Source organism: Nannospalax galili, unplaced genomic scaffold (genome assembly GCF_000622305.1).
Source record: "Nannospalax galili isolate Female #2095 unplaced genomic scaffold, S.galili_v1.0 scaffold767, whole genome shotgun sequence".
NCBI lineage: Eukaryota > Metazoa > Chordata > Mammalia > Rodentia > Spalacidae > Nannospalax > Nannospalax galili.
The window spans coordinates 498,864-514,639 of NW_008357164.1; the positions used below are offsets into that span (position 1 = coordinate 498,864).

The 15,776-nt window shown below is 37.7% G+C and overlaps 1 protein-coding gene across 2 annotated transcripts in view; it reads right to left on the reverse strand.

Annotated features, from left to right (window-relative positions):
* The window catches only part of Olfm3 (olfactomedin 3), a 229,097-nt gene that overhangs the window by 15,967 nt on the left and 197,354 nt on the right, over positions 1-15,776 (reverse strand). For both annotated transcript variants that reach the window (XM_008855064.1, XM_008855063.1), the window contains exons 3-4: positions 14,303-14,458; positions 9,885-10,104 (exon numbers count right to left, since the gene is read on the reverse strand). In XM_008855064.1, the coding sequence (XP_008853286.1) occupies positions 9,885-10,104; positions 14,303-14,458 (376 nt within the window). The remainder of the gene's footprint in view (positions 1-9,884; positions 10,105-14,302; positions 14,459-15,776) is intronic.

Below are 15,776 nucleotides of genomic sequence, written 5' to 3' on the forward strand. Positions count from 1 at the left end.
AATATTATATATATATATATATATATATATGAGATAGTAGTGCATATTTCATATTTCACATATAGTGATAATGTGAAAGCAAATGAATTTTAATTTTTTAAATTTATTTGTTGTATATGAGTGTTTTGCTTCTATGTACATAAATGCACTATGCACATACAATGCCTGTGGAGGCCAGAAGAGGGTGTTGGGTCCCCTGGAACTGGAGTCATGGAAAGTTGTTAGCCTCCATGTGTGTGCTGAGAATAGAACCTGGGTCATATAGTGATAATGTGAAAGCAAATGAATTTTAATTTTTTAAATTTATTTGTTGTATATGAGTGTTTTGCTTCTATGTACATAAATGCACTATGCACATACAATGCCTGTGGAGGCCAGAAGAGGGTGTTGGGTCCCCTGGAACTGGAGTCATGGAAAGTTGTTAGCCTCCATGTGTGTGCTGAGAATAGAACCTGGGTCCTTTGCAAGAACAGCCAGTGCTCTTAACCACAGAGCATCTCTCCAGCCTCTATTTTTAAAGATTCAACCTTAAACCTTTTGCAGAGATTGACTTTTGCTAATACATTTCAGATGTGCTGTGGTCATCTCTGAGATTCAACTAGAAGAAGGCAAAGGTAGTGATTTCTTTGCAGGAACCACACATCCATAACAGTAAAAGCACACACCACAAGAGCAATGAGGCTCTTTTCTTTTTCATGTAAAGTGTACTAATAAGCTTGGTGTCCTCGGAGGCACAAAGAAGAGATATGAAGGAGCCATGCCAGAGGAACCCAACCATTTGCAGGTGCTATCAGGTAGGACTCTTCCAAAGAATTGGTATCTGGTGTGCTAAGTAAAAAGTGCTGTTTTAGGTAGGTAAAGATTAGGCGAAGAGTGTTCCAGGAACAGAGAGAAAATGTTCACAGTCCAGAAGGTTTTTTGAAAAGGCACAATAGAGGAGCTGAGAAGATGGGAATGTGGCAGGGTGAGGTGAGAAAAGAGGACTGGGGCTCATTTAGCGTCCATGTCACCAGGACAAGCCAGACCAGAGGTGTCTGGATTCAATGTTAAAAGTAAACCCATCAAATATAACAGCAACATGGCTCGATTCATTCTTGGGAAAGATGATAATACATATTGAAAGTGATAGAGAGGGGCTGTCTGCAACTAAAGCAAGCAGAGGAGGCTCTTCATTGCATTATCCAACTGAAAAAGGGTAGATGATACTTTGGATTTGGGTAGTGGAATGAGGATGCTTAAAATAGGTGATTTTAAAAGATAGATGAGAAAGGAGTAAAAAGATACAGCGATTATTTAGGAGGAGTGGAGTTCAGTGGAGAGTGAAGAAGTGACTAATTCAAAAATCCCCTTTTTGACACAGTTGGATGGACGGTACTTTGAATTATTAAATTAAAGTTAGTGAGCTATCTACAGAATTTCTCTACTGTTATACATATCCCATAAAAGCAATGGAAAGTAACCAGGTAGGGAAAGGGAAAGAAGGAACTCATGAGAGGGAGATAGAGGGAGACAGGGATTATCAAGGGGTAAGTGGGGAAAATTAGAGACACTTACCTGGGGGTGGGGATAGAGAGGACTATACAGGGGGAAACAGAGGAGAGATAAATAATGTTTGGGTGATAGTGAAAAGTCAAAGGGAAACAGCTCAAATATCCTACTGAAAATACACACACACAGATACACACACGTGTGTGTGCACGGGTATAGCAGAAGGCTATACAACTAAAGACACAGTAACAGGCAGCTGAATCTTCCCTTTGAATTGTTGGTTAGGATAGTACAAGAGACTCTTAAAATAATACAGTCTACTGATACAGCCTTTGATTGCCTCCCAGAATTTGAAGGTAAGACCCTAATGCTGAAGGAACGACATACTTCAGACGGAGGGCTTGGAAAATTCATCTGGAACTGACCGGCAAGCCTTCTTTCTGAAGACTAGCTCTCATAGTACCACAACATACTATGCACACTTACAAGGGAGAAAAATGAATCAACGATCCTACCCAACTGTAGAACCTATGAACCTCAACAATGGCTGGCCCGGCATATAATCTCTATTGGTGCAATAGTGCCACTTTTAACCTGGGATAATTAGCAGCTGTCTAATTGGACTTAAGTCCTGCTCAGTGAGAGGGAACTTAGGTGTGGTATTGTAAACATATCCAGAAACACATGGCTGGAGATGGCATACACCCTAGAGAAAAACCTACTTTTGTCACATCATTAGACCAACTTAAGTTCTTACTGTATTCTAAATATATATATCCTTATATTTACAGACAAGTGTACCTGTCACCACTTATAAAACAAACTTACTTTTTAAACAGATGGGACTATTATGATGTTCCACAATTGGGCAAATGCAGAGAATAATTGTCTGAGGTGCTCAGTCTGAAGTAACACATCTACAATATAATCTCTATACCTAAGGCTCAGGGAACACCAAGGAACAGAGGGAGAAAAGAATATTAATGCATCTCCTAACTCTCACCACAGAAGCTTCCTCATGCCGCAGATGATTAATACAGGAGCCACAGCTGTTCAAAGTGCAGAGAATAAAAGGCTGCAGATTGTTTACCCCCAAGTATATCAAATTTGTACCACTGAAGGCTCAGGGATTATTGCAGAAGAGGGGGTGGAAAGATTGTAAGAACTAAATGTGTTGGATGACCACAGGAAAAAAGAGTTTTCCAGATAGCTAGTTATTCACATGAGCTCACATCAATGGTGACAGTACGCAGTATGCACAAGCCCTATGCAAGCTTAAATCAATAAAAAAAAAAAAAATCCCAGCATAGATATGGGGAAGTGTGTGAAACCCTAACCCAACTTAAGGCACTTTGGGCATCTGATGTTGCTGGGAGAGGGAAAACAGTCTCTTTCATGGATGGGAATCAGGTTAGACTCTATATATATGAGAGACAGAGAGAGACACGCACACAATGGCAATAGGGGAGGTGCAGATGGGGGAGGAGATCTAAATTTCATCAGGTTATAGTGTATGAATATCCCCCAAATTCAATAATTTTTTTTAATAAAAGGACTTGTACCTAAAGTTACTGCCTCAAAAAAGATTTTTGGAATTTAATGAATAGAAAACCTTTCATATTTTCTTTAAATTACCAATGCTAATGCCTAACCCAGAGTTCTTGTATGGATTAAAATGAACACATGTAAAACAGCTGCTGTAGTGTCTGTAAATCAGTAGGCACCCATCTCGGTGCAATTATCTGCTGTGTGCTTGCTGTCCCTACCAAAATATGAATCTCTTTGCTTTAGTGATAGGGTTTCTTACTCTTTGAGTCTTTAAAACACTTATCGAAGTCTCAGCTCATATTATGGAATGGGAAATATTTGTTGACTATACAAATATGAATATTGGCACATAGAAAATTTGGTTTCCATTTTAAGAAACGAATCTGCCGTAGAATAGAAAGAACATCCAGACTCAGCACAGTGAGCTCAAGTAGTCTTTTTAATAGAAAGCTGCATCCAGTACTTCACTAGAGGGCACCAAATCATCGCCCTAAAATGGTACTTGCAAGAGGGAATGGGGGGCAGAGGCCTGCAATCTGGAAAGCCTGTTTATAACCTACATGAAATATCCATTGGTGTTCTCAGGGGGTGTGTAAGAGATTTAACCACACTACACTTTCTCATACAAATTCTCAAATGCATTTAATTATGTTCTCCATGTCCAGAAATGCTATCGGATTTAATTAAGCACATGGGACTTTATTCTGTTCAGTCTCTCAAAGGAGGACATTAAGCACTTAGGAAAGAGCATTTCTGTACCTCATTCAGGCCACTAAGGTGCATAGCTGTGGAGGCATTTCTTTAATTTCTCTTCTCTCCAAACATTTAATTTTCTGGTAGAAATAAACTGAATGGTACCTTGGTAGTCTCCATGACTTGTGATTCTCCCAGGGCCTTGCTTACTGTTTAGGAGGAAGCTTGAAGGCAGGGAAACGGGTTTAACTTTCAGCAACTTCAAATTCATTGATGGGTCCTGTGATATTTCACTTAAAATAAATCCAGTGGGATAGGGAAATGAAGGGAAATACATTCATCACTGTTATAATTTTATTCTCTCTCCCAATTCATTTCTGATTGGGAAGTCTAATTAGAGAACATTTCGAATTTGATCAGCATAAAACCTGTTTTTAAGTCTTTTTGGAACACTGTACCTTTGATCTACCCTCCACACACCCTTTGTATTGATGGGTCTTGTATTAATTAACTACTGCTTTTCTTTCCTTCCAAGTTCCTGTGTTCTGGTATTTGACATTCTTGTTGGTAATAATGGGCAATGGTATTAAAAGGATTCTCAGAGATGAGCTGATACAACTTGAACCAAGAGATCGCCAAGAAATGTAAATACTAAGTCAAAGATATTTTAATCAAACCATAACCTAAAGACACAGTCAAAATTATATGTTTAGTATCTATAATAGTTCTATATCTCTATTTTTGTCCATATCTATGTAATCTATCTATCATCTATCATCATCTATCTATCATTTATCTGTCTACCTATCTATCTATCATCTATCTATCTAATGTCTATCATCTATCTATCATCTATCCATCTCTATCTCTATCATCTATCATCTATCATCTATCTATCTATCATCTATCTATGTATATAACATCTATCATCTATCTATCATCTATCTCTACCATCTATCATCTATCTATCTATCATCTATTATCTATCTATCTATCTATCTATCATCTATCTATCATCTATCTACCTATCAATCTATCTATCTATATCATCTATATCTATCTATCATCTATCATTATCTATGAATCTGTCAGCTATATGTAATCTGCCATCTCTCTATTATCTGTTGTCTATCATTCATATGACTTTTAGTGTTATTATTGATGGAAAATATAATGATTAAGTTTTAATGTACAATATATCTCTTGAAAATGTTTCTTATACTGCAGTTAAGACACTGGTCTAGTTGATACAATATCTTCTATGCTCCGAGATGCTCAATAAGTGGTTAACTGACATAAAAATGATGGGAAGAACAAAACTACATTCTTCTTGATACAAAAACATAACTTAATTTTTTGTAGCACTTGTTTCTATTCTAAGTGAATCTGGTTTGGGAACTGACAATTGGAAACAGTTTAAGAAATGTATGAATTCCAGTCAGTTCCTTGTTTTTCTGACTTTTCAGTCTTCAACCCTTCCATGAATCAAAAGTGTTTGGAAGACAATTTCATCTATAGTGAGCATGTACATGTTAATTTTCTTGTTATTATTACTTAAACATATTTACCGAACATTTACAGTGTATTAGGTTTTATAAATAATTTCAAAATGATATGAACTGTACAGGAAGATACATATAGGTTATAGTCAAATATCATGCTATTTTATATAAGAGTTTTGAAAAATTGCAAATTTGGGTATTTGTGAAGATTCTAGAACCAATTTTCAGATACAGACCTACTGCTACATCTTAAATCTTTTATAGTGACAGTTCAGGTAAATCAAAGCCAAACTAACTTACTATAAGAAAAATGGAAACTGATGATATTATTTACTATGTGCCATATAGTGACACTAGACTACATGCATTAGCTTAGTTAAAATCAGCCCTTCCAAGGCACTGGGGATGATTTCTGGGATGGTACAATAAATTTTAAAATGCACAAAAATAAAGAAAAGAAAATAAATATTAATGAATGCTACTTATTTGTCATATTTTTTCCAGCTTTGTAGTCTATGAAGGAAATGAATAAAATGATCTATGATGATACAACAATATTATAGATAAAGTCCTTAGGCCTAAGGATACCCTGAAATAATATTCATGGTTCAGTAGCAATGAAAAACAACATGAATATTCATCTAACTTAGATGATGTTTTTTGACTCAAAGTACCGTTAGCAAGAGTGATCTTATAGGTGTTCTTGCTCCATCAGAATCCATCTGTATCCAAAAGATGCCTCCCAATATGCAATGATTGTGAACTTTGGGCTACTGCAAGATGCTCAGATAAGAGAGTGAATAGATTCTACGTGTCTGTAATGATTCTTCTATAGGCTATGGATATATGCCAAAATAAGTCAAAGTTCTAACAAGCCATTTTTGTAACAAAAAATTTAATTAGTTATATTATGGGTTAATAAGACATGTATTTGAATATTTTTATAATCATTAAGACATTTTGATTTTTTTCTCAATGTATATTTTTCATTGAATTTTTGTGCACTTCATACAAAATATCTTAATCATATTTAGAGTCCTTCCCCCATCCGTACAGGCTCCCACAAGATTTCATGCATTTTGTCATGTATGTTAAGGACTTTCGAGTCATGTTTGTGCACTCAGATGTCCCTCAGTAGTAGTTCATTCACTGGTGTCTAGTCAGCCTATCTCGAGTCACTCCCTTAAAGAAGATCAGCTCTCCCTCACTCAGCAGTAATCAGCTGCCAATAGTTGCTTAGCTAAGGATGGAGCTTGCTGATCATTTCCTCCATAAATCTTAGTGTGAGAAACCAGATGGAAATTTATTAGCTCAAAAACCTACTGAAAAATACACATACGTTATCTGAACATGACTGCGTGTGTAGTCCCGAAGGTTACATAACAAGAAATACAGTGCCAGACAGATAAAACTTCCCTCCGAGTTATTGATCTTGGTAGTCCAAGAGATGCCCAAAATAACACAGGCTATTACTGACCCTACTGCTGAAGACAGGTCATACTTTGGACACAGGACTTGGATAAATGGAACTGGAACTGACCTGGAAACATCCTCCCTGAAGACAAGCTTTCACAGTTCTAGAGGATACTATGCAAGCAGCTAAGGGAGGAAAATCAACCAATGGTCCAACCCAACTGTAAAGCCTAATAACCACAACAATGACCTGCATAACAAACTATATTGGTATGATAGGGGCAATTTTATCTTGGGGTATCAACAGCTATGGAATTGGACTTAAAACCCTCTCAATGGGAGGGAACTCATATGTGGCACTGTAAACAGCTAAATATAGATGGATGGAAAGGTCACAGATCCTAGACAATTGTAATTTCTTACTGTATGCTAAATATGAATCCTTATATTTACAGATAAGTATACCATTCACCACTCATCAAAGAAGCTTTTTTTTTTGCAACAGATGGAGACTATTGCAGAGTTTTGCAACTGGACACACAGAGAATAATTGTCTGAGAGATGTCTATCCCTAAGTGACACATTTAAAATAGAACGTCTACACTCAAGAAACCTCTAAGACTCATGGAACATAGCAGAACAGGGGGTAGAGAGAATACTAATTCATCTCTTAACTCTTACTAGCTAAGCTTCCTCATGAAACAGAGTTCCATGTATACAGAAGGCCACAACTGGCCATAGAGTAGAGAAAAAGACTGCAGAGAGTATGCCCCTGGATAGGACTCATTTATTAAAACTCACTGACCCATGGCTCTGGGACCGTTTCAGAAGAGGGGACAAAAAGATTGTTAAGACCCAGGACTGGTACCTGATCAAAAAGAAACTGAGTCTTCCAGGCCTCTGGGAACTTGCTTATTTGAACTTGCAACAATGGTGACAGCATGCACAAGACCCACGCAAACTCTATCAGACAAAAATGTATTTTGATATTAAGCGCTAATATTCATAAACTCTACAACTTGAATTATAACACTAGAGCATGCATGATTGGTAAATATCGTGTCGAACAGCTACCTTTACTTTTGGTTAGTCCAAATCATACTTGTGACACTTCAGGTTAAATACAATGTGGCTGAAAGAAAAATTTTTGAAGAAGTAAAATAGACCATTCTCTGCCACTCAAATTGATGAACATTCTGCTAAAAAGTCAAGAAATAATTTCTATGACTCCTTAGAGAAATAGTTTATTCATCAGATATTCATAAGCAATCTTTCTTTGCCAAGGAGGTTTCTATTCACTGGGAGATGCAACATGAAGAGAGAACATGATCACCATTGTTCTTATCCACATAGAACACATGTCACGATACTGGAAATTGAAAAATGAAGTCTTTAGAGAATTATCAGGGTTCAGGATTACCTAAGCGGAGCACAAAGTCAGGTAATGAAGGAATTTGTCAAAGCAGACCTTTGCAAGGTGATGCCTATCTATTTCCTTTGAATTTCTTTAGTAGAACAGAGGAGTTGATAGCAGTTCTGGGGTGGGGGTGGGTTTGGTTTGCGTTAATAACTGCACACTCAATCCCAGAGAAACTGCCTTTACTCAGCTTCGAGTTTTCAGTTTTTTTTTTTTTTTAACTTTTATACTAAGGCCTATCAAGCCAAGTTAGTGTCCTTTGATGACCTTCAGTGCAAGTTCATTCACTGGGATCTAGGAAACTTATCTAGAGCCACTCCCTTAAAGAAGATCAGATCTTCCTCACCTAGTAGTAATCAGCTGCCCAACTGTTTCCTGATTAAGACTGGAGCCTGCTGCCCCTTCCCACAGTTCTATGCTGTATTTCTGTCTCTTTGAGTTTGCATGGGTCTTGTGTATTCTGTCACCATTACCGTAAGTTCATATGATCAAGGTCCTAGGCTCCTGTAAGACTCTATTTCCTTATGGCCATGCACCTCCTCCCCTGGCTCTTACAATCTTTCTGCCCCTCTTCTGCAATGGTCTCTGAGCCCTGGGTTCATTGCCCTCTGTTGCATGAGGGAACTTTGTTGATGAGAGTTCAGAGCTGCATTAATATTCTTTCTATCCCTTGTTCCACTATGTTTCATGAGTCTTAGAAAGAGAGGTTCCATTGCAGATGTGTCACTTAGGGTTGGGCATTCCACAGATATTTAATCTCTATGTGTGAGCAGTTGTGGAACTCTGTAATACCAGTGCAGGGGTGGTGGGGTGCGGATGAGGAAGAGAGTATAAAGATGACTGAGATGTTGTGTCTGAAATACAAAAAAACTTAATAAAAAGTTTTTTGAAAAGAAAATAAATTACATAAAAAGCTTTTAATTGCCCTCTGTTGCACGAGGAAGTTTCATTGGTGGGAGTTGAGAGATGTATTAAAATTCTCTCTGTCCCTGGACAGGACTCACATTAAACCTCACCTGCCCAGGGCTCAGGGCCCCTCGTGGAAGAGTGGGGAGAAAGATTGTAAGAGTAAGGAATAGTGGCTGACCATAAGGAAACAGACTCTTCCAGGCTCCTAGGAACTTGCTCATGTGAACGTACAGCAATAGTGACAGCATGCACAAAACCCATGCAAACTCAAGCAAACAAAAACCAGCACAGAGCCGGGGAAATGAGCAGAAGGCCCCAAGAGGAACATCTGGCAGCTTATCAGTGCTGAGTGAAGGAGAGTTGATCTTCTTTAAGGGAGGAACTCTAGATAGGCTGACTAGCATCCAGTAGATGAACTCACACTGAGGGAAATCTGGGTACACAAACTTGAATCAATAGGCCTTAACATATATGATAGAACACATGAAATCCTGTGGTGGGATATGAGGAAGCTGCGTATAGGGGAGGACTTTAAATATGATCAAGATTGATTGGCTGAAATGCACAAAAAATTCAGTAAATAAAAGCTTTTCCTACCCCAGTCAAGAAATGAATGCTCATCTCGTGTTGATAAAAATAAAACTTACTCCCATTAGTATGGCCAACCGAACTGGCTTTATTTGGCAGACTAGTTATTTGAAGCCACCCAATGGAAACACCGAGCCTTGACATTTTGGAAACTTAAGTAACATCTCTCAGATATGCCTATGTCATTAAGGAGCATGTGATACTGTAACTTGGAGTATGTTCCTTTTAGCTAGATACTTCTACTTTTGAGCTTTTGTGATGTTTGGACGCAGTCTTCTGGGCTGTTTGAAGCCCATGGCACAGACAAATGAAAGCTCTCTACTTACTTAGCTTTTTCATGCAGTCACGAAGTCTGGTTTCCAAGCTGAGGACCCTTTGGTGAAGTTCTTCATAGTCATAGGCACCAATTTCTTCCTGAATCCCAGTGAGGACTGCTGACAGATTCCGAATTTCATCCTTGAACTGTGTGATGAGCTTTGCATCCGTTTTATACTGCTCCAAAACTGGGATCAGGGGCAGGAGCTCGTCCATTTTCTCTTTCAGCTCCTGTGAAGAAGATCGTTTCTAAGAGTCATTTTAAATAGAGCAAGGAGCTACATTCTTGTATCTGACTTTCAGCTCCTGTGAAGAGGATCGTTTCTAAGAGTCATTTTAAATAGAGCAAAGAGCTATATTCTTGTATCTGACATATCAAGGAGCTTATTAAAAGAGCTTCAAAGTTCCTCATTGGTTTTTTTGGTTGAAATTAGGTAGGTTTTGAGAATGGAAGTGACCACATGATCACTATCATACATTTATTCATCTCACCTTGTCAACACAGCAACCTCTCTTTAAGTGGTTACATGCTTTGCTATAAAGTAAATTGATCCTTATCATAATTATAAAATCTTCCTATCATAGCAATTATAGACTTTGTGTTATCTTGCTTTCTGTGAATGTTTCATAAGATAAGCAATTCATCATTTAGTTAGAAAACAGAGACAGGGACAGGGTCCTCCTCTCTAATAATGTATTGAATAATGGTATTGGAAATAGGTCAAATATCCTATGAGAAGTTAGTTAAGATTAATTATCCAACTACTGAAAAGCCATGCGTTAGGACTATATACAGGGAATTTTGGATTCTGAATCAGCTTTCTCCTTGAACTTGAGACTTTTTTCTAGTCCTGGCCACATGTTCCTTTGTCCTTCTATTGTGCTCAGTGTTCCACATTTTTCTTTAATATCCATCTTAGTGAAACTTCATTAGGAAGCTTCATTAGGAAGCTACATAATAAATCATACAAAGCTTCCCAAAGGTTGAGGTAATATACATTGCGGTTTAGCATTTTGAATTATTAGCCATACTCTGTCTCCATTTGTCTTATACATAGATAAGTTAGAGGTCATTATGTAAGGCAGCATTGTTTACCCATATAGTGCTTTAATGCCTTAGGGAGCCAAAGTATGTAGTTTATGTAACAAATAAGCCATTTGCAGCTGGACAGAGTTGTTTTAAACTTAAACATTGATTTTTGTCACAAGAACAAGAAGCATATGTTGTCAAACAGTGTCCCCCACTCACAGTTATTACAGGATTGAGCCACAGCTGCAATTTCACCTGCAATTTCTATACTTGTCACATGTACTTCTTTCCCTTTAACTTGGGCATTGTAGACAGCAAAAATATTGCAGGAGCTTGATTCAATCACGAATTTATTGCAGATGATATAATTTGTGGCAAGAGTTCCAAACTTACGATCATTTGCAAATAATCCATAGGTGCTGTCAGAAGCCATACTGTATAATAATTTAAGGAGCTGAAAATTGCATTTTTAAATTACATTTAGAAGATGTTATTACTAGAAATGCATTGAAATAGCAGAAGCTCCCACCCCACTGCCACCCTGATTTATGGGCTTGTGGTTCTTGTTGAGAAATTTTGACTTCCTCTATAAATTTGAAAAACTTTGAATTTGTCCATACGTGCATGTTGAGTTGGAAGATAGAGTATCTTAGTAATGAGAAAGAGTCATAACTACCACAGTTAAAAGGCAGAACTGCAGAGCTTTGCTCATTTTAGTGGCTCATCTTCAAATAAGCTTATTAGTTTAAGCATCTTGTGGTGCCCCTAAAGGGAGACACAATTGTTTCATTACAATACTAATGACAAGAGTTGTGTTCATATCATTTGCTGCAAATTATAACAACAGTTAGAATGAAAAGTTTTACATTCTTCTCTTGGCATTTTAAAAGACTCTTCTGATTTCAAAATTTTCATAGTTTCTTTTCCTTGAGGAATTAAAAAGTGTTATGTACCTTTTCTAAGATTTATAGATTTGTGAAAATCATTTTTTAAGACAGGGTCTCCTTGTAGCCACAGCTGCTTGGAACTCACTATGTAGACCAGCTTGGCCTCAGTCTTACAGAGAGCTGCTTGCCTCTGCCTCCAAGTGCTGCAATTAAAGGTGTGTGCTACCACACTCAGTTGAAAATCAATTTCCAAACTTTGGAAACTTATCAGAGAGCAGTGGTATGTCCAACTAGTACAAATATCAAACACATAAAAATGAAAATATAATATCATAGATCTGGGTTCAGTAATTCCCTTTGGAATTTCACTTTTATTGTATAGCTCTGAGAGTAACTAGAGTATCTTGCCAACAACAATCCTTTCATTTATGAAAGATGGTCTCAGCCATTATGGTTAGCTTAAGCATTCCAACTAAAATATTATGTATCAGTAGAGATAGTTTTTTAAAGTAATTTTCATGTTAAACTTGGTTTTAGAATATCTCAGCACCTAGAGGGAAATGATGTGACTCAGTGAATAAATGAATTCCACAAACACGTGTTGAATATCTAATTATTACTGTGATGTGGTGTGTGTGTGTGTGTGTGTGTGTGTGAGAGAGAGAGAGAGAGAGAGAGAGAGAGAGAGAGAGAGAGAGAGTTACCGTTACCATTGGGCCCTGGTGCTCACCTTTTAGGCCTGACTAGCTGGCTAATGATCCTGAGATCTATCTCTCTCCACATCCCCACTGCTGAGGCTCTGAGCTCAAGTTCTCACGCTTGCACTGTGAACATTTTACTGACCGAGCCATCTCTCTAGCCAAGGAAAAATATTTCTTTGGATTTCTCTCAGCTTTGTCTCTGTGTTGTTTCTTTGATTCCTGCATCATGCTTTCCAAGTTCTGCTAAGCTAGAGAAACTTAAATGGTACCTGTATTTACAATGCATTCCCTACAAGTCTATTTCACAGACAGCATGAACTCCCGCCCTCTCAGGAAATGCTTCTTGTCTCCTGCACCTGAATGCTCACAACCACCTACCTTGCTGATGACCTCAGCTTCAGGTTCACATTATTTCTTGACCCTACTTCTGTGCATTGAAATTGACATTGAAACTCTTAGATTGCTAGATCCCCACTGTAATTGTATTTAGAGAAGGAAGCCACATCTAAGTGTCTTTCTTAAACACTGCCAATCCCATCACTCTTCAGCAGATCTTCTGTAGACAAAATGAATAGGTCTGTCCTTTCTGCTCTTATATAAAGCTGAATCATTCTTTGTTGTTAGTCTTGCTTCCTTCTCAGTTGCCTTTTATTGAGGGGAAGTTTATTTATTATTCAACCAATCAGGCCCAGCACTTCCTTACATAGTATATGTGCTAAATAAATTCTGGTTAAAATGGATTTTTTTTATTCTTCAAGCCTTATATTCCTCTGTTTAGTGTTTTTCCATAAATTTTCTCTGGATCCAATTCTCAGTCTTATTTCTTTTAAGCTGCAAGTGTATTATAACGCCCAGGACTTGCTCTAACTTGTTCTTTTTTTTTTAACCTGTTTTTAAGTCTCTCTTTGATTCAACCCCCATGGCTTCTCACTTCTTTCCTGGACCACAAGTTTGAATTTAATCCACTCCTCTCACATTGGTATTGAAACTAGCTACCTAATTGCCTGGGGGTGTGGTGTGGTGATGCTATTATGTGGACAATCTTAATGTTTTTTTGTAAACTATGTGCTATGTCTTTTAAGGCAGATAATTTATTTTTAAAACAGGCTCAAATAGCATTATCAGAGCAAGATATTTTTTAAATTAATGGCTCTGCCATATATAGTTAATAAAAGTCTGCACAGCATGCTCAAAACACTTTTTCCATTTTCAGTGTTTCTAGATAATTGCCAGAAAATCATCTAAAGTTAAAAAAAGAACTTATTTGCATATAATTAGAAAATAATCTTCTTTTAAAATGCTTTTATCAATGGTATTATTATCTCCTTTAATAATTTATTTCTGCCATATTTCCCCTCATTCTAGCAGAGCATAAAATCATTAGAAAAGCTGTGATAATTAATTTTCCTTAGGATTTTTCTTTGTCATAGATATCAAAGTAAATCTACCCAGAAACTCTACGTAGCTCTAGGAGGGGGAGGCTCTGTTTACAGTAAAATGCTTTTATCAATGGTATTATTATCTCCTTTAATAATTTATTTCTGCCATATTTCCCCTCATTCTAGCAGAGCATAAAATCATTAGAAAAGCTGTGATAATTAATTTTCCTTAGGATTTTTCTTTGTCATAGATATCAAAGTAAATCTACCCAGAAACTCTACGTAGCTCTAGGAGGGGGAGGCTCTGTTTACAGCAGGGATCTGTGTATTCCTAGCAGCTGATGGTCAGTTTTAATGGAGAGACAATCGAGTCCCTAGTGAGTCTATTACTTCACACATGTGGACTGTAAAGAAGGCAGAACTCACACCTACTTGAAAATGCTTGGTCATTAGGGTCTTCCGATCATCTTCAATCTGCCGAAACTTGGCTTTTAGCCCTTTCATTTGTGTTTCCATTTTCAAGACATACTGGAAATCCCTCTGAGTTCTCAAGTTTAAGACTTCTATAGACTGGGACATGTTCTGTACCTGTTAAACGAAATCATGAGTTGTACATTATTTTGTTTATGGACACAACCACTAGTAAGGAGTCAAAAATGACATCAGTATAAGGAACTGGCACTGCCAAATCCACATTTTCAGGGATATGTCATATTTTCAGGGTGAGTCTCTGCAGCAAGCATTCATAGAATCCAGACAAAGAAAATTACACCAGTTCTTGCCATAAAAATGAACATTTTATCATTAGAAATGACCAAGTAAATAACGATTTAGCAGATTAGAAAAAATTTAAAATAAACTTTTCATACCAAGGCTGTGTAAGTATATAACACCACGATGTAATGAATGCCAAAAGAAACTATCTCTGTAAAGATGATTTTTGATTTCTGGGAGGTCAGGAATGCTTACCAATGCTGGATGGTGGTGAAAGGTCCCACAGACTTAAAATGCATTCTGAGGCAGGAGTGTAGGGATGGGAGTGAAGTGGAGCCTCCACAGGGCTGAAAAAATACTGTATGAAAGGAACCATTTGGCAAAGAGGAAGGCTGGACACTCATCCCCTGATCAGCCACTTAATCACTGTCCATGTAGGTTTGGAGCCTACATGTATATCAAGGTGATTTATGGTTCATTATAATACTAACACGCACCTCCGGGTGGAGATTTAAGATGCTAATGAGACATGTGCTGCATGAGCTTCTGTGTACAACTATATGAAACATATAGCTTGTGCAACAAAAAACCCCCAAAAGTCCATGCTATGCAAAAGTTCCCATGTGCCCAGGCTATGTAACATTAAAGCCTGGATCCTTTGTTGGACCATCCAGCTACTAAACTTTTCTTTTCTGACCATTAATCCCTGTCTCTGCTGATACTCTATGTCTCTACTCAGTTCTTTGTTCCAGGACACAAAACCTGGAACTCCTCCAGAGATGCTCAGCTGATATCATTTCCAATGCAGTTACATCATAATGGGGCTAAAGGACTCTCAGGAGTGACACTGAACTGACCAGGTCAAGCGATGGCGGTTTTGGGACACCTCCTCAGTTGTTTACGGGACCTGCAAAATGACAGCCATACAAAGGGCTTGATAGAAAGGCAGTACCCCATGTCAAGCTGATGGCACCAAACCAGGTTCATTGGGACCTGGGCTGTTTAGACATAGGAAATAGGTGACCTAGAAAGCATGCAGAAATGAAAGAAGAGCTGCTCTAATTTTTGTGGCAGCAAAGATCTGAAAACAAAGGGAAATCCTCTAATAGAGGGGAACCTTGAAGAACACGATCCGAATTAACCATTCTAGAGACTAAGGTAATTTCTACACCTCTGTCCTTCTTCAGTACTG